The 24,642-nt window shown below is 42.3% G+C and overlaps 2 protein-coding genes across 4 annotated transcripts in view; both read right to left on the bottom strand.

The window, feature by feature from the left end:
* The window catches only part of chd5 (chromodomain helicase DNA binding protein 5), a 38,978-nt gene extending 19,925 nt beyond the window's left edge, over positions 1 to 19,053 (bottom strand). For both annotated transcript variants that reach the window (XM_071493561.1, XM_071493562.1), the window contains exons 1-11: positions 18,625 to 19,053; positions 12,252 to 12,403; positions 6,700 to 6,918; positions 5,869 to 5,987; positions 5,067 to 5,308; positions 4,858 to 4,970; positions 4,464 to 4,590; positions 3,995 to 4,161; positions 2,268 to 2,486; positions 1,207 to 1,413; positions 488 to 699 (exon numbers count right to left, since the gene is read on the bottom strand). In XM_071493561.1, coding sequence (XP_071349662.1) covers positions 488 to 699; positions 1,207 to 1,413; positions 2,268 to 2,486; positions 3,995 to 4,161; positions 4,464 to 4,590; positions 4,858 to 4,970; positions 5,067 to 5,308; positions 5,869 to 5,987; positions 6,700 to 6,918; positions 12,252 to 12,403; positions 18,625 to 18,691 — 1,844 coding nt within the window. In that variant the 5' untranslated portion in view covers positions 18,692 to 19,053. The remainder of the gene's footprint in view (positions 1 to 487; positions 700 to 1,206; positions 1,414 to 2,267; positions 2,487 to 3,994; positions 4,162 to 4,463; positions 4,591 to 4,857; positions 4,971 to 5,066; positions 5,309 to 5,868; positions 5,988 to 6,699; positions 6,919 to 12,251; positions 12,404 to 18,624) is intronic.
* Positions 19,054 to 20,162: 1,109 nt separating this feature from the next.
* On the bottom strand, positions 20,163 to 24,585 carry rpl22 (ribosomal protein L22). 2 transcript variants are annotated; one of them, XM_071493568.1, is made up of 4 exons: positions 24,475 to 24,585; positions 23,988 to 24,098; positions 23,546 to 23,670; positions 20,163 to 20,349 (listed from the first exon to the last, which is right to left on the bottom strand). In XM_071493568.1, exons 1-4 carry the CDS (start codon positions 24,574 to 24,576, stop codon positions 20,208 to 20,210), a joined length of 480 nt encoding a protein of 159 aa, XP_071349669.1. In that variant the 5' UTR covers positions 24,577 to 24,585; the 3' UTR covers positions 20,163 to 20,207. The 2 variants fall into 2 exon arrangements, with proteins under 2 accessions (XP_071349669.1, XP_071349670.1); XM_071493569.1 differs by having other exon boundaries at positions 23,988 to 24,095; positions 24,475 to 24,511.
* Between the last annotated feature and the right edge of the window lie 57 nt (positions 24,586 to 24,642).

The following is a 24,642-nucleotide window of genomic DNA, read 5'->3' as shown; positions in this document are numbered from 1 at the left end:
ACGCACAGTCACATAACGACAGTCATTTGTCACTTCCTGCATCTGCAGCTGTTAAGGGACGGGAGTTGACACTTAGACAGCAGTGTGTTATTTTATGCTAAAGCATATCTCCCATAGTAAAGGATAACATATACACAGATTATACTGTACACTGACTCTGTCTGAAATACATCAGTCAATACATATGATAAATGAAAAGCTCAAACACAGGCCTGAAAAGTTTGGAAACATGTGGAAATGAACGTATTGCTGTTCTGTTTGGAGGGGAAAATGTTCTGTTCTTTCCATCACTACGCATTTTTCTGTGACTTTCAGCACCTGGTATTTCAGATATCTCCTTATTGAAATATGAAGAGTAATCTCCAATCTATAAAAGCAAGATGAGAGCAGGGATAAACCACACCGAGCACCAGCTTATCACCAAGAACCCTGAAAAGAGTCTGTCAAACATCTGGACGTAGGAATCAGAGTAAGTGTGAGCAGCCACCTGTGGTTGAGTATCCGGTGGATAACCATCCACTCTGGTTTGATGCCGTAGCGGTAGAAGCGCTCCTCCATCACGGCGTACTGGGGGTCCTTGCTCTTCCTCTTCTCGCTGTTGAGCTCCTCCTCTCCGGAGCCGTAGTCGTACGGCGGTGGCTCATCCATGTCGTTCTTTCGCTGGTAGTTTCGATACATGACCGTGTGATAAAGCTCCAACTGCACAACCACACACACACAAACACACAGACACACACACAGCACCACAATCAGTTCTGCTTCAGTTTTGTTCAGCACCACCTCTGGCAAAGGATGCTTTTTACAAAAATGCAATATACAATCTAGCACTACATGGCAATGAGACTAATTTGATTCACTACTCAAAGTTTCAGAATGGATTTCATGAAGGGAAGACGGCTACAAAATAAATTCAGGAATCTGTCTTGTGGCTAAAGAAGGGAGATGAGACTTCTCCGGGGCCAAATCCGAAAACAACCACTTGTTCTATCATCACTAAATTAAATTTCGGCTATGGCTGTGCTCCGAAATGCTCACAAACTACTGCTAAACAGCCATAAGAAAATATGCTTCCTCATTTTATATTAAACTGCAAAAGAAGGTCCGGTGAAACACCTGTTGAGTGTTCCACATTTAGCAAAGAGAAGGCACAGCTCCTGCTGCCAAATGGAGCAGAAGTGTTCATTTGAGATACGTCTGGTCTCTCACCTGCAGCTCGCTGACCCAGGAGCAGTGCCAGTACGAAAGGCCGGCCCACTTTACAAAGAACTCCCTTTCTGGGTGGCCCTTGAGTGGGGGCTTGGTCAGTGGATCATTTGGCTTGCCATCGGGGCCCGCAGGCAGTTCAGCTGGCAGAGGGGGTTCTCCCCACGTCCAGTGCAGAATCTTTTGTACTTTACCTTTCAGGGGCGGGCACTAGAAAAAAAGAAAGGAGAGGTGCTGTGTCAGAACAGATTTGCACAGATAAGATTAGGTGAATTCAGTTCACATTAATATGCAGAGTGATACCTTAAGGGCTAGCTCACATTGCTACTTTCAAATGAGCTCTTTATGCATTCAGACACCAAACTTAAATTCTTGCAAAATGTAAGCTGACACTTTTTCCCTCTCTGTCTCCGTAGTCACTTTATACTATTACAAAATACAGTACACTTTACAGATTTATTATTTTTTTAATTTTAATCCTTAGTTTCTGTTTCATCCTATAATGTAACAGCAAACCATTTCCACCAGAACCAGAACTCCAACACTGTTAAATGACAAACTTAGTTATTTGTGAAAATGTGAAACAAATACCAACAATTCAAAAGTAACAAGTGCTTGCAAACGTATGTAGTGTTCAGATCATATACTGGAGCAGGTAAAACATGTTGTCCAGTGCACACAAATCTATATTAACATCTGTGTGTTACCAGTCATCACCTCGGTAGGTCAAATCAAAATCAAATCAAATCAAAGTACTTTAATGATCCCAAACTGGGAAATTGTTGCGTTGCAGCAGCAGCATAACTTACAATATGTACAATACGATACAGAAAGTAACAAAAAAGAATGTACAATATTTCAATGAGGTGCATGTTGCTGTAAAATCATTCAGGAATAAGTTCATTTGAAAGAAATCTTAAAAACATATATTGATTTACAGTGCAGGAGGTGACTTTTAAAAATGGTTAAGCTTTAGCCCTGAGACCTTAAGGTTGCACACACATATTTTTCCATGAATATGATCACAGAGTACAGACTGAGATCTGTGTGTAGTCTCAACTCACCATGCATCGAGGACACAGCCACTCCCCGTTGGGTATCTCCGGGAGGGGCGGGTTGAGGCAGTGGATGTGGTAGGAGGAGGGGCAGGTGTCACAACACAGCAGCTCTCCTCCGTCCTTACACACTCTGCAAAACTCCATGTGGTCATCCTCTTCCTCACCTGGGGCCTCCTCCTCTTCCTCTTCTTCATCTTTGGCCTCCCACTGGATTCCCTCTTTCTCCTGAGAGGCACGGTTAGCACACACGGTTGCAGCGAGTTTAAATACGGCTAAGTTGAGCTCATCCACCTTTCTGTTTACACATTAAGATACATGATATTCTCATATTATTTTTATGGTGTTTGCCCTTTTATGGAGATAACCACAGTAGCATATTGAGACCAAAAGGCTGCACAATCAAAGCTTTGTTGTCTGTGATCTTGACGTTTGTATCAATGATGCATTAAAGATTTACAAAAATGCATAAAATAGTAACTTTGAAGCAGTGACTTGACTGTGTGGCTTCACACGTACACACACATACACACAGACAACTAACAAGACACAAAGGGGCCTTTCAGTCCACAGCATCAACTTCTGCTGCTGCACTGTGCTGGGGTCTTGAGGGGAAAAAATGTGTCTCTGCTAAAGAAAATTGTGATCAATTTTTCAGACTTTTCTCTCTAATCTTTTCTTTTTACTTGTGAAATACTGGATAGTTTTACCTCTTCACAACCAGGTGAGGTTGGGTCGTAATATGCAACCTGTCACGTGGGGTTGTAAGTATATGTTGCTTTATTTTAAGCCCACAAAGCTTGGGAACATCATAGCTCAGCCTAAGGACTTATGCGGTTTAGATTTCACTCACAAATGTCGCAGTGCGGATGTCAGAGTATTACCATGAAATTCAAACTTACACAGATCAGAGGAAACTGACGTGCGGTATATGGTTGATGATCTTCAGTGATCCGATCAGAAGTGGTCAGCTCTGAGTGCGTCTGCACACACCAGGCTTTAAAATGTGTATCGAGTGACCACTTGTGATCGGATCTCACTTCCCTGCTTCATATGCAAATGATCAGGTACGTGGCGTTGTTTTTATCCAATCTGATGGACGAGTGAGCTGTCAATGTGTGTGTGTGTGTGTGAGTCAGAGAGAGAGAGAGAGCGGGGCACAGATGGGTTGAGTGAATCAATGTGCTGCACATATCTCTACAGTGAAATAAGGTTTCAGACATTAGAACAAGTGAAATATTTTCGGTTCATTATGAAGCTGTGTTGGGACTAATCAGACTGTGGCAGAGGACGTCAGTAGAGGACGCATTTGCATTCACACTGATAAAAGAATGTGGACACACGTGGCCCAGACCCCATCTGAATATCGTCTGAGTGATCGGATCTGAAATGCATCCTGGGTGCATCCTGGGTGCGTTCACACCTGAATTTAGACCTGACCACATGTGATCACATCTCCTGAGACAGATGTTAATACCAGGTCTGAACAGGGCTTAAGTACCGCGACAAGACTTTCGCTTTTCCACTGGATGTGTGATCAAGCTACAAAGTTTTCACACAAGCCCAGCTGGTACAGTTGGTACAAACCACACAGCCCCACTTCATTTACCGGACGCACAATTTGACGGACAAGTGAGCACCATGCTACATCTCACTGGTCCTCACAGATGACCACTTTAGCATCTTGTTAGCATATAAAAAACATAAAGCTTCATATATCAAACCAATCAACTCACACAGTGCGGACAGCTCCATTTGCCCTCGGGGGCCTTCTCCAGCTCAGGGTCCAGACAGACCAGGTGGTACGCTCTGGGACAGGTGTCACACAGGATGATCTCTCCACCCTGTTGGCAAACCTCACAGTAGTCCTGGTGATCTGTCTCGTAGCCGTCGCCGTCTTCCTCTGGAGAAGGTAAAAAAAAAAAAAAAGTAACCATGGGTAATTCCTCTGCACTAGACAACACTTGAAGGCAGCAGCTGAGCTAAAGCTAAATGTGAATGAGACTCCATGAGCGTGAGGGCAACAGCTGCTGAGAGAGACCATTCACAAAACATTCCCAGAATAAATAAAGCTTTAAAAAAAAATACATTTTAATTTACTTGGTACCCATAATCAAACAGTCTGGTTTCACTGGGATTTTGGAGGGAAAACAACACACACACACACACACCACAGAGAAAAGCGAGTGAACACAGTAAACATACTTTTCCTTTTTTTCCGCCCACGTCGGGCCTTTTTCTTGGTGGCGGCCCCCGAGGTATCAGAAAGCACGGAGGCACTGTGGATGCTGATGTCATCAAAGTCGGACTCCTCCAGGAAGTCTTCCTCACTCTGGAAAAGCATGCACACAAACTGACAAGCTCAGAGCATTTCTTTTGCTATAACCTGGTACAATGCATCTCTCTTTGTTTATACAGGGTTAATGTTTAATTGTGCACTGTCCCTGCCTAAATAAATACTTTTTTTTTTTTAAAGAATTAAAGTGAACCGACTTTCACCTAAATCTCAATCAAGAGTCTGGTCACTTTGATGTCAGTGAAAAAATGGACGAGAGGAGGAGCTGAGAGGATGAATGAGCTAAGGGGAAACAAGGCGTACCGAGGATGCTTTCTTCTTCTTCCCACTTTGGCCTGACTTTGACTTGGTTTTCTTCGGCTTCGGTTTCTTCTTCACCTCCTTCACACTCTTGCTTCTCTTCCTAACTCCTGGTCCTGAGACACACAGACAAGTTAAACAAGCTATTATTGCTATTATTAAAAAAAAAAACAACAAAAAAACGCGTGTGTCATGTGTTTACAGGGCCTTACCCTTTCCCTCTTTGGTTTTGGCTTTTTTGATAGGCCCCAGCTGAGAGCTCGGCAGGCTGCTGCTGACAGGCGTTGGCTGTGCCACGGTAACCGTTTCCACAGCGGCAGCCACAGCAGCAGCCACAGCGGTGGCAGATGCGCCTTTGAACGGGTTGTTGGCGCTGAACTCTCGCCACTTGGCCCCTAACACTGTCATCATCTTTGACATGGGAATCTTCGGGTTCTTCTTGGCAATGAGAGGCCTGAGAGAAACCAGAGGGAGAGGAGACAACAACAGCAGCTTTATTGTGTCACCCTTCATTCCCGCTGATGTAATTCCGACTTCCCCTAGCACTGGAGGGAGCTGGGTCTTGATTTGCTGACACCTCACTGCCCCTTAAATTTTGTTCTCTTTGCTTTGTGGTGTGTATGTCATGTTTGTGATTTGTCAGGCAACAGCTTGAGGTTTGGCACGCTGGCCTGTGAAAGATAGTGGGTCAGAGCACCGAGTCCCAGAGCCTCCCGGCTGTCACAGGCATCCAGTAAGCAGCTGACTGCTCACAGGGGGCACTGCAGGAGCTCATGCTCCACTTTGTCGGAGCAGAGGCTTAGCCGAGCCAGACAGCCCCAGGTGAGACAGATTCTTTCTACCAACAGCCGAGCTTTTTAGCTCAAACAAAAAGATCAGTGTTTGCTCTTCACAGTACACTATAGACTCACTGTGGAGTTTTTGTTGGAAGTGTCACAGCGAGGGACTCTGACAGTCCTCAGAAACAGGAACAGAACAGAGCAGGAGAATCCAAACACAAAATTAGATGCTTGCCTGAGGAACTGGCTGAAAGCCTTGTAGTTGGTGATGGTTTTATAGTCGTCCTCGGTGAAGCCGTACTGAACGTCTTCAAGACCCCACTCCTGCATCAGCTGGCTGGAGGATTTAGGTTCCTACCGAGATGGAGATGAGAGAGGAGAAAACAAGAATGATGACTGGATCTTTGTGGCGAATTTGGACATACAGTTTTTATTTCATTGTCGGACTGAAATACTACTTAGAAAGTGGTGGGGGGGTGGGGGGGTGGGGGGGGGGGGGTTATTGTATTATTATTATTCATTATTTATTATTATTTATTATATTCTTAATGTTTCAATGTACTTTTTGCTGCATTGCATCTGGATTTGGCTGGATTTGAATATGTGAATATGTGTATCTAATGATATACATATTACACATTCATATTAATGAAAGTTTTCATAGTACTGGGAATTTGTGAAAGTTAGGGCAGGACAGTCAACAGCAAAAAGATTCTTAAAATATTAACTGATAAAATTTCTTTGTCAATGAACTACGAATCCCTTGCTGCCCTTCATTGCCTCAGTCTATTTTTAGATGTAGTGTAATCTAATCTAGTCTAATCTAATATCTTTTTTTGCCTTTCATCTTCTTATAAAATATACTTTGGGTATTTGAATCACAAAATGAACTTCATCTTTTTTATTCGATTATGTTATCATGAGACGATCAATCTAAAATGCTTGAAACTTCAGGGAAAAAAATGTGTAGATGTATCCACATAGAAACTTCTCATATTTTCATATATATACACAACACAGTAGACTACAAGGTTCGGTCTAGTCAGCGTCATGGGCCTGGACTTACTTTCATGTTACCATCATCATCGTCATCGTCATCGTCCTCCTCATCTCTCTTCTTCTTCCGGGGCTTCTTCTCTTTCTTTTCCTTCGGTTTCTTCTTCTTCTTCTTGGTGGGGCCGTACATGCTGCTCTCGCTCTCTGAACCTATTTCAGGACGTTCCCGTTCCTCCTCCACATCAGAGTTCTCCTCCAGGTCGCTGTCAACTCTTGATTGAATTCCTCCCTGAGGTATTTTGCAGAGGGACATGCAAACATTACGCACATGTACAAATAAATGCACACTATTGTTTATGTGATAATCAGCGGCAGGACTTGAGCAAATTGAAAGGCATGCAGCATTCACTGATCTTGCTTATTTTCCAGCAGACAAAGATGTGTTTATTATACACCTTCACAAAACTCCAACTACATTTTTACTGAATGAATACTTCACCCTTGCAGTCTTTCTTTGATGCAGTCAGGAGCTCCTGCCAAACAGCTATTTTTGTAAATGTAAACTGGTGGAATCTGGCTTTGAAACTTGCTTCAGCTCTCTACCTCAGGACATGACTGTAACTGACTGAAGCTTGCATCAAAGCTACATCCCTGGATCACAACTGAATTTAAGGTCTGAATTCTACCAGTGGTGACACAAAGGAAATCTGCCTCCAGCCAGAGACAGAATTTCAAATCTAGTGATAAGAAATGGGAATAATTAAAATATACAACTCAATGATAGGGCAAACGAGCACGGCATTAATTTAGCCAGGGTTAGGGATTAATGCTCCCACAGAGGCCACCCACGCTAAAAACATGTTGTCAGTCAACTATAAAGCTTCTACTTGATGCCATTTACATGAATTAAATGGCCTCATTACAAAGTCTCACTGTTTTGCTAATATTATAATTCTGCCTATGATGAAATATCTAAATGCTTACATTATGTCAGCAGTTAGCGGTGAGTTGACAGGGAGTGAAATCAGAGGCACGTTCACCTTTTACTCATTCGCCTTCAACAACAAACTAAAAAGCAGAACACCTCAGGCTGTGCAGCCAATCACAGCTCAGAGCTGATGTGTAGCCTGAGCTGCATCCTGCCTGTTTAATATGAGACATCTGGAAGGGTATATGGATTTAACAGTTAACAGGTGTTGTTTGTGTGATCAAGAGCGTTGCATATGAACAAATTCACTGGTGCAAGCTCAGTATGTGTGTGTGTATGAGTAAGAGAGAGTGAGAGAGAAAAGTATCTCGTGTTTCTGTCCTTACACACCTTTCATGTGAGTGTTTTTTCTTTTCTATACATTTTTGAATGGGTGTGTTTCTCTTTCCTTTAATGTAGAGATTTATTTCTGTTTGGGGCCTCGTGTGCATGTGCCTGCATGTGTGTGTATATGCGCACCTCTTTTTGTGCGAGTGTGATAATATTTTTAATGTCTTTTCCTGTGTGTTTCCTTCCACATGTGTGTGTGTGTGTGTGTGTGTGTGTGTGTGTGTACAGTATGTATACATGTGTGTGCACATGCTAAGGAGTGAATTAGTGCACGGCAGCTTTGTGCTCTGCTCGCTGCCTGTTGCTCAGCAGGCCTGTGTGGATCCATGGAGAGACTTGCAGGCGTTTTACTCTGTAGCGCAGTGGAAAGGCTCACGTTGCCGCAGCGCCCGCCAACCCTACCAGCAGCCTGGCTGTGTTGCCATGGTGACCAAATTTGAGCAGTGTCTGGCTCTAGCTCTCTTTCTCTCTCTCTCTCTCCTCCTAGTTTTCTCTCTCTTCTTTCCCATAGCTCACCCCCCCACACACACGTACACACACACACACACACACACACACATACACACACCGCCTTCCTTTTCTCTCACTTTCTCTCCTTCACATCTCATAACCCCCCCCAAAACATTTTCTCTCTCACTCTCTCTCTTAACTGCTCCCTCCTTTCTTGTTCTTTCTTTCTATCCTGCCACTCACCCCCCCCACATACACACACACACACACACATACTCTATCACAGTGGCAGCCAATGGAACGGTGCCATCCAATCAGACACGTTTGCATAACGAGCTTGTTATGCAGAGGCCTGTGGTTGCAGAGCTGGTGCTCCAGCACCCGTCTAGACAAATCTCATTTATGCATAAGAAGAAGGAGAGAGAGAGAGAGAAAAAGAGAGAGAGAGAGAGAGAAAAAGAGAGAGAGAGAGAGAGAGAGAGAGAGAGAGAGAGAAAATTGAAGATTGTGGATGGGGGATGGGAGTGGGGGTGGAGGTGGAGGAGGGAAAAGCAAAGAAGCAGAACCACTGTTGAGAGCAACTGCAAAGACGAGGTGGAAGTGTGCAACAACCTCACTGTGGCCCAGAGTTCAGTGTGACACACACATCAGGACCAAAGAGGACACTGGCAGCAACAAAGAGGGTGTCTCTACTGTCAGAGGAAGAAAATCAGATAAGTGCTGATAACGTAATCAAATTAGATGCTTCCCCATAATGGTTCTGCCTCAGGGAGACTGCAGAAGATGCCACGAACTGAATATTCAATAAAATCTAGTTTGACGAGAAAAATACTGCTGTATTTATGAAACGCTGTATGGCTCCAAAACAACAGCCTCCTCCTCTCCCCAGAAATCAGCTATAACTCTCTATTGACTTACAGTCCTGGAGAGGAGAGGATATTGAACTTATAAAAACAAGACAGAGGCTCATTCCAAAGTGACTGTATTTAAGCAAAACCTGAATTGAGGTTTTATTGTGGTGAAACATCAGCCTCTTCTCTTTGAAATAAAATTAGGCGATTTTTAGAACCACAGATTCTCTCGCTTTGATGGATTTTTTTGTTGAACAGGAAGCAGAATGCCCCTCCATGTTCTATACAGGTCTTTCACTGCAGATGAGACAAGCAAGGTAAGTACCACTTCGCCAAATAGTGGCCCTGACCTGAGACTGGGATGTGCCACTGACAGTCTCTGACCCCAATTGACTTGGCCCCTGTCTGACACCAATCTATGGGGAGTGATTGGAAGTGAATTACAGCAGTGGCAGTTCCTCAGTGGGAGGGCAGGAGAGAAAGAAATAATAGGGAAGAAAGAAAGAAAGAAAGAAAGAAAGAAAGAAAGAAAGAAAGAAAGAAAGAAAGAAAGAAAGAAAGAAAAGGCTGGCTGTAACAAAAGCAGCAACATCACGATCAAGGCAAAGTGAGGTGATGTGTGTGAGATGAGAGGAGAGGGAAGAAAGGAGAAGAACACAGAGCAGAGTCTGTGTGAGAGAGAGGAGAGTGTCAGAGGGAGTCCCCCCCTCATTAGCTCAGTGAGACCCAGAGCTCAGTGTTTACCGCAAGCAGCCAAAGGGCTGGGTGGCAGCCTGGCCAGCCAAGCTCCTCACAGCACTGCTGGCATCTCCACCCAGCAGAGGGGAACATCCTGGCTATGTCACTGACACTGTTAAAGCCATAACCAGCTCAAGCGGGAAACACACTGGGAATACGTTGAATTCCTATAATCACTGGATAAAAAATTATCATAGCTTCTGGGTTTGGCCACATTTTCTGGAGTAAATGTAGATGTGAGTTAACTTCATGCAATACTGCCTTTTGAGTCAGATTCCCCTTCAGGCTGCACCAGAATATTATTCATATATTGATGGTGGATCAAATGAGAATGTGTAATCTGCAAGGTGTCAGATAATTATCATCAAAAGGCAGGTTTCTTCAGCAGTTTCTTCAAATATCTTTAAAAGATATTTTGTTCTGGTGTCTCTGGGTCTGCCCAGAGACACCAGACAGACAGAAATCTGTCTGGATGGGAAGGGGGCATCAGTCACAAAAATGCATCTAAAATGGGGCAAGTTTTATATGATGACTCATAGAGGAGCGCCACTGAAGCATTTTCATTAACAACCAAAATGGCTGCCGCTAACTGCTATCACAACAGTAATACACAAACTGGATATTATATTTTCAATATATATATATTTCCAACAACTGCACTTGCAGCACTTTTTGATGAGACAGATGTGTTTGCTGCACTCCTGACAAGATTTGGTAAAAGTTTAATTCAAAAACTGGCCCCAGTCTTCGCGACACCACAGCAGACGGCTGGCTGTACGCTTCCTGCCCAGAACCAAACCATGAACAGACAACGCTAGCTGGTCAACATATGGTGAGAATCTAGAAGCCACTGAGCCAGGTGTTCAGAAGCTGATGAAGACCAAAGCAGAGCTAAAACTGACAGGAACATTGGACTAACGTCAAAATGACTTCTAATGAAAATAGCAATTGTTCGCTAACACATTTGCAGCCAGTCCTGAGACCATGGCAAGTAAATGTGCAGTGTTGTGCATGAACACACAATTTTTTTGGTAACTGATGAAATGAATGTGCATGTTTGCAACTGATGAACGTGAACGAACACACACCAGAAGGTGCCAGTAGTGAACCAAAGAGCTGTTTGCCAACCGTGAAAAAAATAACAGAAGAAGAAGAAGTGTGATTTTGGTTTTACGGCAGCACACAAGGGTTTACGGCACCAGGCATGTGTCCAGAGCGTTGTCTGCTAACAACACAAACGGCACAGCTACTGATGCTGCTGAAGTCAAACCCACAGCATATACACATAAAACATACACTCACATTGGTTTTTCCTATCTTTTAAAAGTTACTTCTGTCTGTGACTGTACAGTAGTAAACAGCAATTAATATAGTTTTACAAGTGGAAATGATTTGAGACTGGGACTGATAAAGAATTTTAAAAAATGGAAGAAATGACCACTAACTAGTTCATTTGAACCGCTGTGAACTGAACTCTGAGCTAGCTTCCTATGAAGTGTGAACATTGCACATGTGGCTCGATGAAGCACATCAATGCTCCATTCAATAAACGTTCTGTTTCTGCAGCTGTAGCCAGACAACAGCTAATGCTATCTAATGTCATATAACGTTAGATTTTACTGTTTAATGACTGTATAAAAGATATAACCGACTCAGCTTTCTACTTTTCTGCGACTGTAAACTACATTTTAGCTTTCACAATTACCCCATAATTGCCACTTTATGACCACAGTAGCTGCTGTAAAGTAAGGCTAGCCTCAACAGTTAGATTAATGATTCCAACACTGCAAATCTGATTAAATAAAGTCACTAGTGTTAAAGCTGAAAGCAGTTGAAACGTCTGACCTGTTGTCTAAATCTTGGAGACTAAAGGCTGGAGAAACTCTACTGTCAAAACTGCTCTGTCACAGCTGACTCCCACTGATACTTGGCACAGACGCCGTTCTTCTGACCTGCAGTCGCTGCCATCAGCACCAGCACCACAGGCACAAATCTACACTCTAAACTGGCACTTGGTACCCACAGCTTACACTGGCAATAACGGTGACACTGCTGCCAACCTCCCCTAAGCCTGAGACAGTCCACTGCCTCTCATTTAGATTACAAAGGCAGTCCAGCAGCCAAAATACACCTCTGATCCAATTGCATCAAAAGAGCGATGGGTTGAGAAATAGAGAATGAGGAGTACAGCTTGAGCCAAAATGCCTGACAAGCTGTTGTGTCCAAGGTCATGACAGATGGTGCTGAGTGAGAATTACACATTACCTCCTTTTTCCTCTTCTTAACTTTGGGCATTTTTCCCTCTTTCATCTTTTTTGGCTTCTTCTTCTTTTGTTGTTTGAGGGAGTCATCATCAGAGAAAAAGCTGTCGAGGGGTGTAAGGGGAACAGTGTTGCGCTCACCGTCATCATCCTCATCTGGACACAGAGAGACAAACATATCTGATTAGGCATATGATGGAGCAGGCTATAAAGTGAACTTAAGATTATACATCTGGACATTAGACTGATGCTGTTGAGTTTGTTGACTTTACAGCCAGGAAGTTCATTGACAACAATTTTGATAAGTGATTAATCATTTAAGTCACTTATCAAAGAAAAATGAAAAATATTTACTGGTCCCAGGTTCTAAAATCTGAGAGTTTGTCTTTTCTCAGTTTTATTGTAAAAGTTGTAAACTGAATATCTTTGGGGTTGTTAAAAAGCAAGCGATATGAAGACATCATCTATGGTTTGGGGAGATGTGATGGGATTTATTTCACAATTTTCTTACATTTAATAGACAAAATGACAAATCAAAAGGGATAAAAAAGAGATGAAATGATAACTGAATTAATCATTAGTTGTCAGCCTAGTACACAGTGGAGAGATAGGTCAGGTTTTAAAATAAAAATGATGAATCGGTGTCAGGCCAACAGGAGCACTTGGCAAAATAAACCTCATAATCACAGATCATTGAGTGTGGATCAACTTTATCCGTCAAAGCACAAATAGATGGAGAGCCTGCCCTGCTGCTAAATGGGAACTCCCTGGAGGACCACTGAGGTATACTGAGCATAACTTGTGCCTTTAATGCGTGCTGGGACTAAAGCGACCTGCTGCTGTTTGTCAGCTGTACTGTCTCAAAGCTGCTGTGTACAAACGTGCTGACTGCTGAGCGCAGCAGACTTCACTGATGCCACAGTGGGTCACAGAGGAGTGAGTAAGGGAGAGAAACAGTCCCTAACAATGCATCACTCTAAAGAGAGACATGGAGAAATACACACAGGATGCAACCGCCCTGTAAAGGTTGACCTGCTCTCGTTCTCCCACTGTGTCCCCGACTGTCTTTGTGTCTCTTTCAGTCTATATATCTGTATCTCCCCTGCGCTCTGCGTCTCACGCAGACAGACTGGAGGGCATGAAATATGCAGCACATGTATCAGAGTCAATCAGCCAACACTCGCCCTGCAGTCTACCACTCCCCTGGGTAGCCGGAGTGAGAGATTGGGGAGGAGGGATTCCTGTGTAGTAGACACACAAACCTCACCAACCACTTATCCTCTATTTAGCAAAGCTAGCAGGAGGTATTCCACGCGCACACACACAGTATAGAACAGATCAGTGACTTCAAAGCTTTAATCGGTGGCACTGGCAGGCTCATTGTGGTTTTTTCTGTCCACCAGATGAAATGTGTCACCTCTTCTATAGTGCTAATTGGGAGCAACTTGTGCTTTTTATAACCACATTTTTTCATAATAAAGCTGAGACTGACAACATTTATAACTGGTTCTAATTACCTTCATCAATCAATCTATCAATCTATCTATATATCTATATATCTATCTACGTGGTATTTTTTCTGCTTCGCCGGCTCATTCTTTCTCTCTACCTCCAGCACAGTCCCATTCTGCTGCTCACCCCTTTATTTCTCTCTTTCTCAATAGTGCCTTGAGTTTATGTATTCAGTGTCTCAAACTGGGAGCTCTTTCTCATCTCAGATATACTTTAGACGCCTGCCAGGCAAGTTATGCTGGCAACACAGCAAGTCTTACATCTCTTTTAGACACACAGATGATGACACGGATCAGATGCAGGAGATGGAGACAGCCCTGGATTACAGAAAGCACACAGTCCATCACTCTGCAGCATTTCTCTGTATGAGTGAAATATGACTGGCAGGTTGACCACACATCACTGGTTGGACATGCCGGACCGTGATGCCTGACTGTGTGTCACTTGAGCTGCTTCCTGTACAATTAACAGCTAAATCTTGACAGCGATGAAGCTGCATTACTGATGTGAGGTTTAAAAGGTCAATTACATGCGACTAATTAACTTTGAGCAGACCAACACTGACTGGCAATGTTTGTATGTCGGTCCGCCACTTTGGTACTGGATGGATTGGCACAAAATTTTATAGACACTTTCACGGTTCCCAGATGTTGTGTCCTGCTGACTTTGGTGATCTTCTGGCTTCTGCTCTACAGTGCTACCAAGGTTGGCATTTGTAATTTTGAGAGAAATCTCCGAACAACTATTGGATGGATTGATTAGAAATTTGCGAGAGACATTCATATCTCCACAGGATAAATTATAATGACTCATTGATTCCCTAATTCACCCAAAGCTTTGGTTTATAACAAAATCTATTCCTGTCTTCCTCAAGTACATTTTGTGCTCATTACCAAATGTTGTCACACTAACTTGAACTTAAATAGATCTGCTAAACTTCAGCATGTTCGCATTTTCATTGTTAGCATGTTAGCTTGCTGACGGTAGCTTTAGTCAAAAGCACCGCTGTGCCTACAGTGACTCCTCAGCAGTGGATCTTATTTAGAAGAGGGCATGACAGCAAAGCAATGATTGAAAAAAGAGTCTGAATTTAAACCTGCATTGCCTTATAATCCTAACCTTGCCTCCAGTAAATGGCCTGTGAAGTCCCCAAGGGGAAAGCCATCGGGGGAAAGATAATCTTTCTGCTTGGTGAGTAAACCAGGCTGTGCCAGGTGTTGGAAGGGGGGGGGGGGGGGGGGGGGGGGGGGGTCACTCAGTCATGTGGCACAGAGAGGTCTGGCACCAGATTCCGTTAGAAAGAGGACCAAAGCTCCACTTGGCAAACAGGCCGTCTGTAAAGTGTGGACGGATGGCACAGACACAGTTCTGACCTTCCTGCAAGGGCTTGGCCACCGGACTGACCCATTAGAGGGAAGATTCATGAGCGACTCCCAAGTGAGGAAGCTAGAGTTTACTGGAAAACACATTAGCCCTTTGTCTGTTGGCCCCTGTGTGGAAATACCCACTTAATGTTGCCCAGCATTGCTTCCCACAAAGGAGGCAAGAAAGATTCAAAGGGTTTCCTTTCTTCAACAATTAAGTGCTTATAGCTCAGGCTTCAAACAACTTCAGAGCAAGATACCCACAGACTATTATTAGAAAATGTAATCATCACAGTTGACAAGTGATTGAAGGACAAAGCCCAAATGGCATCATTAAAATCATATCTATCATAGACAATGTATGCAAAAGATCATAATGTGTGCAATATAAAACAGATATGAAACAGAAAAGGCATCTTTCATGCTTGGGCTACTTGCACGCGCAGCAGGAAAAAATGGTGTCAACTTTCACAATGAGGAATCCAAAAATAGACCCCTTTCCAATTGGGGATAACATTTGTAGGCACACAAAAGCCCATTATAATCTTTCAATTTTAGGAAAGAACAAAACAATTAAAACAGAAAACACAATGGAACAATCTGTGACAGTGTAAGCACCCAGAGTGAAACAAAGGGAATTAGGACACTTTATGTGCCACAGCAAATAAAAGCTGTGATAGGATAACATTCAGGGGTCTGAAGTTCCCCTCGGATGTGCTTCTGCATTGATGCGTTTTAATTGCATGGAAGCATCTCTGAGCAGAGGTCGGGTACAGCATGCCGGGATAAATCTGATCAGGATTCCTGACCTTGTCTGTCACGTTAACGTCTGGTGGAGGAGGTCGTAAACTGTTCTGAAAACTGGTTCCTGTCTCAGCAGCAGGATTTGCATCACTTTATCACACCGGTGACGTAATATAAAATAAAAAACACAGCACGCACATTAACCGCCCACACTAAACACCAGTCAGATTGCAGCATCTATATCTCAATTTATCAACAAAAATCTTCATTAAGGCATATTAAATATAAATCATTGTGCCTGATTTTCATTACATTCAACCTTCACTACATAGTATGTCATCAAATGGGAGGACAGTGTTATTAAGTTCCACTGATATGATTATAGCCAACAACATAAAAACACATAATTATATCAAGGCACACATAAAGCGATTGTAACTGACACATGAGAATGTTTGGATTTTTAAACTGGATTACCACTCACATATTTTCACTCACCTGCCATAATCAATTGCACCCTTCCCTCCTCATACATGTTTAACCAACCCCCTGGGTTATTGGGGACACGCATCAGTGCTTGTGTTCTCCCTCAGGCTATGGCTGGCAGTCACAGATGATGCCTCAACTGCTCAACACTTCTCTCTGGTTCTCCCCCGTCCTCTCTTTGTCTGTCTGTTTCCCTCCCTGCTGCACACCTTCACATGGAAGCTTGAAAGTATTAATCTGGCTTATCGAAAATATTATATATATTCACCATATATATATATATGTGCGTGTGTGTGTGTGTGTTGGTTTTATATGCAAGGCATTGTCTCGAATAATGCTTATTCCACCACGCTCAGTCCCTCTGTGACAGGCAAAGGCATTCTCTAAAAGCTGTCCCTTCAATAGAAAATCACATCTATATTTGATTTTAGAAATAGTAAATAATGACGTACCTATGATATAAACTATATTATAATTAATATATGCCCTTTTTGTGAAAGTGACGCACAGCATATCAGCTTTTAAAGCTCAAGACCTTGAAAAAAAGCATGAAAAATGTGTAAAAAAAAATGCACCATGGCAACTCCACTGTATGACAATTACTCATTAGATTCAGAGGCAGCTAAACCACTGCTAAGGCGTCATATGACAAAACCAAGCCAGTGTGGTGCGGCAAAGGCTTTTTAATCATTTTGTCTAAAGATTTTAACGTGTACTGCTGCGTGGTATTACGTCTTACTGTTTCCCAAACTGAGAAGTACTTTCATTTTGTGTGATATCTGTGTTGCACTGCATCATATCAGGCCTTCACTGCGTTGAATTATTACGCGCCCACACAACTTCTTACTAAATATTTTGTTATAACCAGGAAACTTTTCCACAGTGTGATGTGAAAGTGAAATAGAGGGCAGAGCAGCATCTTTTGAGTCTTGCCCTTGACATCAAACCATCAAATAAGCTAATGCTCCAAGCAAGCTGCAAGGGGTAGATAAAAAATATATAAATATGTAAATATGTCAGTGTATTTGCTGCACTGGACAAAAAATGTTACATGATACAGTGTGTCTGCCTTTTTCTGTGTGTATTCTGCCTTTTCTGCCCAGAACATGTGCAACAGTGATGCACCTCAGCCCCCAACATGTCGGATCAGGAGACAAGTTCAAATTAGGACTTGGTTTGGCTGAGACAGATTTTGATTAAACTGGCTCCCGACTGCACATGACAGACACCCCAGTTAGCAGTTTAAGTATGTGTCATACAGCCATGGCCCACAGCTAATCCCATCACTGGTTCATCTGGAGGAGCAAAAGTCATCATGCAGCAGTCATGAAATCTTTCATTTTATACAATTAGGAAAACATCATGTAGACAACAAACCACTGTGACCGGGATTCCCCTAACTCTGTCTGACAAGCTTATTACCCAAAAGACATCTACAGGGCATTAATTAAGGAATCTTCAATTCTAAGGAGAGAAAATGACAAATGGACAACAACTGGTTTGTTGTCAAAGTGGCTGACAGATTAATTTTCCAGCCACAAGAAATAATGCCCAGATGTGGCTTGCATGAAGTCGCCATGTGGACTCTGTGAGCTGCATGTCAAGACTGTGGGTTAGAGATGAAGGGATGGTGGTGACCCAGCCACGGCCATCCACGGCGCTCAGGACCTGTTTACTGTGGAATACACGTGGTTTCCAGCCCTCTGCGGCCATGCAGTGCTGGAGATCACGGAAAGTTGGAGCAGCCTCCTGATCACTAGTGAAGACAGCGGCGCATCTTCTACAAAATGAACACGGATGTTGTCACCGTTGCCCATTTCTACTTAAACGCACACGCACACGCACTAACAGAGCAGGACAGAAAAGCATCGCAGCACCGAATCAGCTGTCACGGCCTCTCTGACCCAAACTTGTGCCTTTGGACTTGAGGTAAAGCCATTCACTCGCACACGCATGCATGCAGCCCGTGAAAGGGGAAAAAACACACACAGCCCACAGAAACCATGCAGCAGGGTTTTCATCTGGCCCCGACACCAGGCTGGATGTGAGGACAGCCGGAGGCGAATCCCAAAACCTGTTCCCACCTTAAAGACACTAGGTCGTGCAGAAAAAAAAAAAAAAAAACCATAATAGCATGACTCTGCTTATTGCACCCCACCCCTCCTCCTCCTCTCTGGTCTCAGGAACGCAGGACAAGCCCTTTTCCCCGCATTCAAGGCGTAGCGGCGCAAAATAATCTGAAGGACACCCCGCCTCCCCCCTTTCCCTCACCTGGCATATCGTCTTCAAAATCCATGTCGTCCTGTCCCTCGTCTTCATTACTCAGCGACCCCGGCATCTTTATCTCATAGCCCCCAAACCCCTTTTAGGCTGAGAATACTGAAAGTTAACCCTCCAGACGCCGCAGCCCAGTCTCTTTCTTCACCCAAAAAGAAATGTATTCGTCGCTCAGTTAATTTTTAATTTTTTTTTTTTTTTTTTTTTTAAGGCTATGAATCTCGGGCTTTCTCTCCGGGAGTTAAAAAAAAAATAAAAATCATTTTTTTTTTTTCCACTGTTCTCTATCCAGGTCTTCCAGTCTGAAAAATAAGAAAGACAAAAATGGAACACACATGCCCAGATTGTGACGTCTGGTCTGTTGCCATGACGATGCATCCCATAATTTCACCCACAACTAGTTAGTCATGCTCTCCTAGTTACCACTTCAACTAGTAGTGTGCAAAAAAAAAAAAAAAAAAAAAAAAAAAAAAAACCCACACACGCCGTGCGGCATCGCCATGCGCCGCGGATCGGCGGACACTCTCCGCGCCCGGCGCCCGCCCGCTCCCCTCAAAGTCCGGGGAATGGAGACAGAAACTTCTGCTGCTTTCCCGCACAGCTGCCTCACGATTCACTACAACCTTTACTCTAAATATAAAGTCTGTTTGCAGAGGAGGAGGAGGAGGGGGGGGAGAAAAAACAGTTTCTTATTGTCTTGTGAAGTGGAAAATATTTATGCCAATTAATATTTTTATGGTTTTATTCTCACTTTTAATTAACGCATAAAACCTGCGGCAGAAATAACCAGTCTCACAATTCTTTCCTTCGTTTTGCAAACTTGCGCTTTTTTTTTTTTTTTTTTTCTCCTCAGATAATAAAGAAACCTGACCTAATGACTGCATGCTGAGAGGAGTCCTGACTGCCAGTGGTCTCACTGTTGTCAAGGTTACCACAGCTGCAACATGGGATGCCCCACAGAGAGCTCACCACAAAGAGCACAGCTTTCAGCCTCATTTAGTGTGTTAAAGTACACAAATCAAGGGCTGTGAGTGCACATCCACTGTGCATGCTGCAGCGGAGGTTTCATTTCATTGTATTGTCTATTTTCTATGTATATCCAGCTTAATAGTTTCCTTCATCTCTTTTTGGCTAATGGCATAGTGCACTTGCCTACATTTACATTTTATTTTCATGTAATTAGCTTTACCGGTGCTGATTTCTGCACAAAGGGCACAAAAGCAAATGAAAATAATTTTCTCGAACATCCCAATTCAGATAAAGGGAGCAAAAATAAAAAGTATTAAAGAAGCAAAAAAAAATAAAAAATTTAATGGATAGTTCAAATGTACTGGTAGATGCCTGCTTCATTTGGATGTTTTTAATTGTGCATCTAAATTATAAGAATAAAAAAAACAACTATTACAACAGAGCAAAGCATACAGTGTTATGTTCATAGCTCTGGCATGTGCTTTGGTGTCGCACAGTTGTATGTGATGCCCAGAAAGCAAACTAAAAACAATATGCTAAAAAAAAAGAAGCAAAAAAGACACTTGTTTTCTACTCTTTGGAAAATTTTATTAAAAGTGGTCTCAGGTTTAATCTTCTTCCTCCTCCTCCTCATCCTGGTTGATCTGGAAGTAGCGCAGCTCATAGCTCTCCTTGGTGTTGGCCACAACCCGCAACCAGTCCCTGAGGTTGTTCTTTTTCAGATACTTCTTGGTGAGATATTTCAGGTACCTGATGGGGAGAAGGGGAAAGGGGCAAACAGCACAAACCTTTTAGTGTATAATATGCAATTGATATTTTTTTTTTTTTTTTTTTTTAACATATTCATTGGGAACCTGCACCCAGGACTGTTTGCATAACCTCTCCATTTCTTTTAATACGCTTGAATGAACAAGTGGGTGTTGAAAATGTCAAACATACACACATGACCGTTTAATGTAGTGACTACTTTGACCTCAAATGCACTTAATCAAGACTTATGTAATTTAAAAAATATATTATTTGACTCACAAATAGCATAATGTATGTCAACAAATTCCAGTAATTTGATGACAGATCTAGCTGACACTACGGTTTCGTACATTACATTAATACACTAATACCAACGTCTCCCAGTTACCTTTTCCACTGGTAATATCAAGTGCTCCATTTAAGCATCAAAATGGTAAAGACACCCTCTGGTGGTGGTGTTCCTAACTCAATCTCACTGAAGTATCCATCTGTACTCTTTTTCACTTCATGCAAACACATATTTCCAAATTCAGATCTAGAGTTGATTCTGATTCTGATTCCTAAACTTTTCTTCTCATTTCCTTGACATAACACAGACTGCCATCCGTCAGCTCTGGAGTATTGATAGGATCAGATCTTTTCTTTAATTCCAAGTCGCTAGCCTGCCCCAGAAATCAATAGAATGACTCCAGCTCATTCAAAACACTGCTGCCAGGGTTCTCACACGACCTAGAAAATATGATCATATTTATCTATTGTTGCGCATCAGGGGGTCCTAAACTCTGGAACAGCCCTCGCCTGGAAATTAGATAAACTACTTCAGTGTCCTCTTTTAAATCTTTACTACAGAGTTATTTTTATAGATTAGCTTTTAACAACTTTTATATTGCCTTTTAATTCAGTCATTCTAGTTTACTTATTGGTTTTATTTACATATTTTTACATGTTCATCTTCTTGTTTTAATCTCTCATGTCTGCAAAGCTCTTTGTGAACTTGTTTTTGAAAAGTGTTTCTATATCAAGAAGAAGGAACACGAGAAGCTCGAGAAATACCAAGGGCTGAAAGAGGAGCTAGAGAGTAAGAGAGTAAAGGCAACAGTGGTAATTGGAGCACTTGGCGTTGTCACCCCCAAACTGGGGGAATGGCTCCAGCAGATTCCAGGTACAAAGTCTGAGGTCTGTGTCCAGAAGAGCGCAGTTCTAGGAACAGCTCAGATACTGCACAGAACCCTCAAACTCCCTCAGGTAGAGGACCCGAGCTCGAGGAAGACGCCAGGAGGGGTGAGAGGGAGATTTAATAATAATAATATAGGTGCTCTGTGTGTGTGTGTGTGTATCATCTATATCATTATTATTATTATTATTATTATTATTATTATGTTTTTCTAATGGTATACCAAATTGAAAAAAGGCTTCAATACACTGAGCAGCCATTTCATTAGGTACACCTGTTCAATCTAATGCAATCCAATACAACTCTGTTCTGATATCAAGTCTACTTTCATTTTGCCTGTGAAGTTTAGTTTTTATTACACTGTTTTACACTGTATTAGAGGTGTGTTAGGTCACAGTTAGTGTTGGTGGCGTACTGGATAATGCATAATATTCACAAGTGTTTTTCTAATATGATTATATCATATAACAAACAATCATATTAGAAATATATTATACACATATAAAACTGTGTAAATATGAAGGACAGAACTTAAAAAACACCTTTAAATATAAGGTACACCATCACATTTAACCATGACCTCAATAATGAACATTTAATTGAATTACACATTTTATTAAAAAACACAAATGGACATTATTCACTTCGCAAAGATTTTACAGGTGTATAAAGAGGCCACAGAGTGCATGTACTGTATACATTTGCTTTTTAAGTAAACAAGTAGTTCCTGCTGAAAACATCTTTAATGCTAATGATTTCTCAAAAAAACTTGTGTAAGAAGAGCAGAAAAAAAAAATTGTTTGGCTATGAATATTTGGTTGAACTGACCCTTAACCTCCAATTTTCAATGGCTAAAAGTAAATGGCTGAGTAACAGAGACAATTATGGAAACTTTCGAGACAGTTTCCATGCAACTCACTATGACGGACAGAAGGAAAACTCTAATTGATTAATATACAGCACTGACAGATTTACTTTAGGTTATCTATAGTAAATTCCTCAGATTACAGAGACTGTGTGGTTTACATTGTGTTTGGTTGCCAGCTGCGCCAATTACATGCATCAGTTACATAAATTACGCATCATAAATCCCAGAAGCGTCTTTTTTACTTATGTTACAGTCCATTGTCTGTACAGATGTCAGAGATGATAAACTCCTATAATTTGTGCAGCTTATGTATTTACATTACCACCTTTCAACAAAGTAAAGAACCCACCTGTGACTTAGTGCTCCCTGACAGGAGTTCTGTAGCAGCCAATACAAATCATCCAGCTATTCAGGATTAAATCGCAACAGTATCCCTGTCATTGACCACGTCAGACCATTAATAATTAGTGTCAGTCCATTTACAAATGCATGATTCAGTACTGTGATGTGCTTACTTCACAGTAGAGTAGTAGAGACCACAATAGAGACCAAGCTTGAAAACACCCACAAAGCCTCAGTCAAAACCACACTTACTCCATCAATGCTGAAACTCACTATTTTTCAGAATAGTTGTTTCCTGTATTAAAGGAACAATATTCAAGCAGCCAGCCTGCTTCTTCAGAGGTGGAAGTTAAACAGCTATGTGGTAAACCGCAAACCTTTTACAGCCTCATTTTAAGTCTGCAAGAGTTAGTTCTCAGAGGACATTTTGAGAAAAGTATCACCATAATTTGTAATCGAGCAAATAAAGCCGTATTTGTTCGGTGTCTTCTCGTTTTTGTCAAGTGGTCTGTTACGTAACTGCTGCTGAAATATCGATGATAGTAAATGAAAATCACTTTCCCAGATATTACGTTCTTCAGCGGGATATTGCATTCTCTCTTACACACAAAAATAAAACTGATTACTAAGCTGCTTTGGGAGACTTGTGCAAACACTTCTTCAAAGTGAACACATCTGTGCTCGTCTCTGGTAGCGAGCACTGCACGGAGCGGTGGTTGAGACTCTCTAGCATTCCCTGCACAACTGTACAAAAACATAATTTCCATCAGGTAATATAGCATGACAGACAAGAGTTGCAATATATTTTGTACCTCTTTGAGAAGGGAACTTCGGAGTTCACAGCAATTTTGCTCTTGCTCCTCTCAATGGACACCACACCGCCACCAAGGTTTCCAGCCTTGCCGTTCACCTTGATGCGCTCCTGGAGGTACTGCTCCTGGAGGTGCAGGGGACGCAGGAAGTCACACACAACAACAGATTCAGGTGGTCTCAAAACAAACTGTGTGATGTTACAATGAGAGTTTCTAACAAGAACTGGAAGGTGGCACATTGTGGTTGACACCCCGTTTGTTTCCATTCAAACCCACATTGGATTATAGCATTTTTCTACGTAACGGACTGTGACTGTAATCACCATGAGTGTGGATTGATCCCGCTGATTTGACAGCAGAGCTTGACACTCAGGGGTCGAGTCTAACAGCTGCTGCACACTGTTTAACAACATGTCACTTATGTCTGAACTGCTCTACTCACAAAGTTGGCAGCATCCATGATGCCATCTTCGACAGGGTGAGTGCAGTCCAGGGTGAACTTCAGGATCTGCTTCTTCCTCTTTCCACCCTGCTTCTTGACAACCTGCTTCTTCTGGCACAGACGTCACATAAAGGTTAGTCAAACCCACACAAATCCTGTCATGTTTAACTTCAAAACTGCTGAAGGAAGCGTTAAAATGATATGACAGTTTTGTCAAGATATCCTATGTGGTTAGCCGCCTCTACATTTTGTTTTACCAATAACACTTTGCGACACAATTTTCACGTTACTGCTGCTAGCTAACGTTAGCACTGACAGTTAGCCCAACGTGGTGTTCGCCGACACAGTAAACAAGTCTAAATAAAAGGCTCAAACCCGCGGGGACTTATATATTTATAGCCACAGATTATATACACTTCTGCCAGTGCAAAAGACAAGCTACAATATGTCGTCTGTATGCAGTTTATTTGATCTTTTCTCTACTCACAATCGGGGCCATGGTTGACACATTCAGCAGAAAGGAAGGGGAAAGGTTGCGCAGGACGTATAATACCCGGCTGCAACATCGATCGCATCCCTGCAGTCTCATCGAGGTTTCTGCGATCGATTAAGAAATTGTTTTGGAGCAGTTACATTATTTAGCCTAACTCTTCAG

The sequence above is a fragment of the Trachinotus anak genome, unplaced genomic scaffold (genome assembly GCF_046630095.1).
Source record: "Trachinotus anak isolate AG129_WGS33_773 ecotype Australia unplaced genomic scaffold, CSIRO_AGI_Tana_v1 ptg000013l, whole genome shotgun sequence".
NCBI lineage: Eukaryota > Metazoa > Chordata > Actinopteri > Carangiformes > Carangidae > Trachinotus > Trachinotus anak.
This window is presented reverse-complemented; position numbering and strand designations above follow the sequence as displayed.

Bases quoted from the DNA above. Each gene is read 5' to 3' on its own strand.
- rpl22 (XM_071493568.1), bottom strand. From the start codon at position 24,576: ATGAGACTGCAGGGATGCGATCGATGTTGCAGCCGGGTATTATACGTC. The intron at 23,671-23,987 runs GTGAGTAGAGCA...CTGCACCTCCAG, and splicing joins TCATGGATGCTGCCAACTTT to GAGCAGTACCTCCAGGAGCG. The intron at 20,350-23,545 runs GTACAAAATATA...TCTCCCCATCAG, and splicing joins GAAGTTCCCTTCTCAAAGAG to GTACCTGAAATATCTCACCA.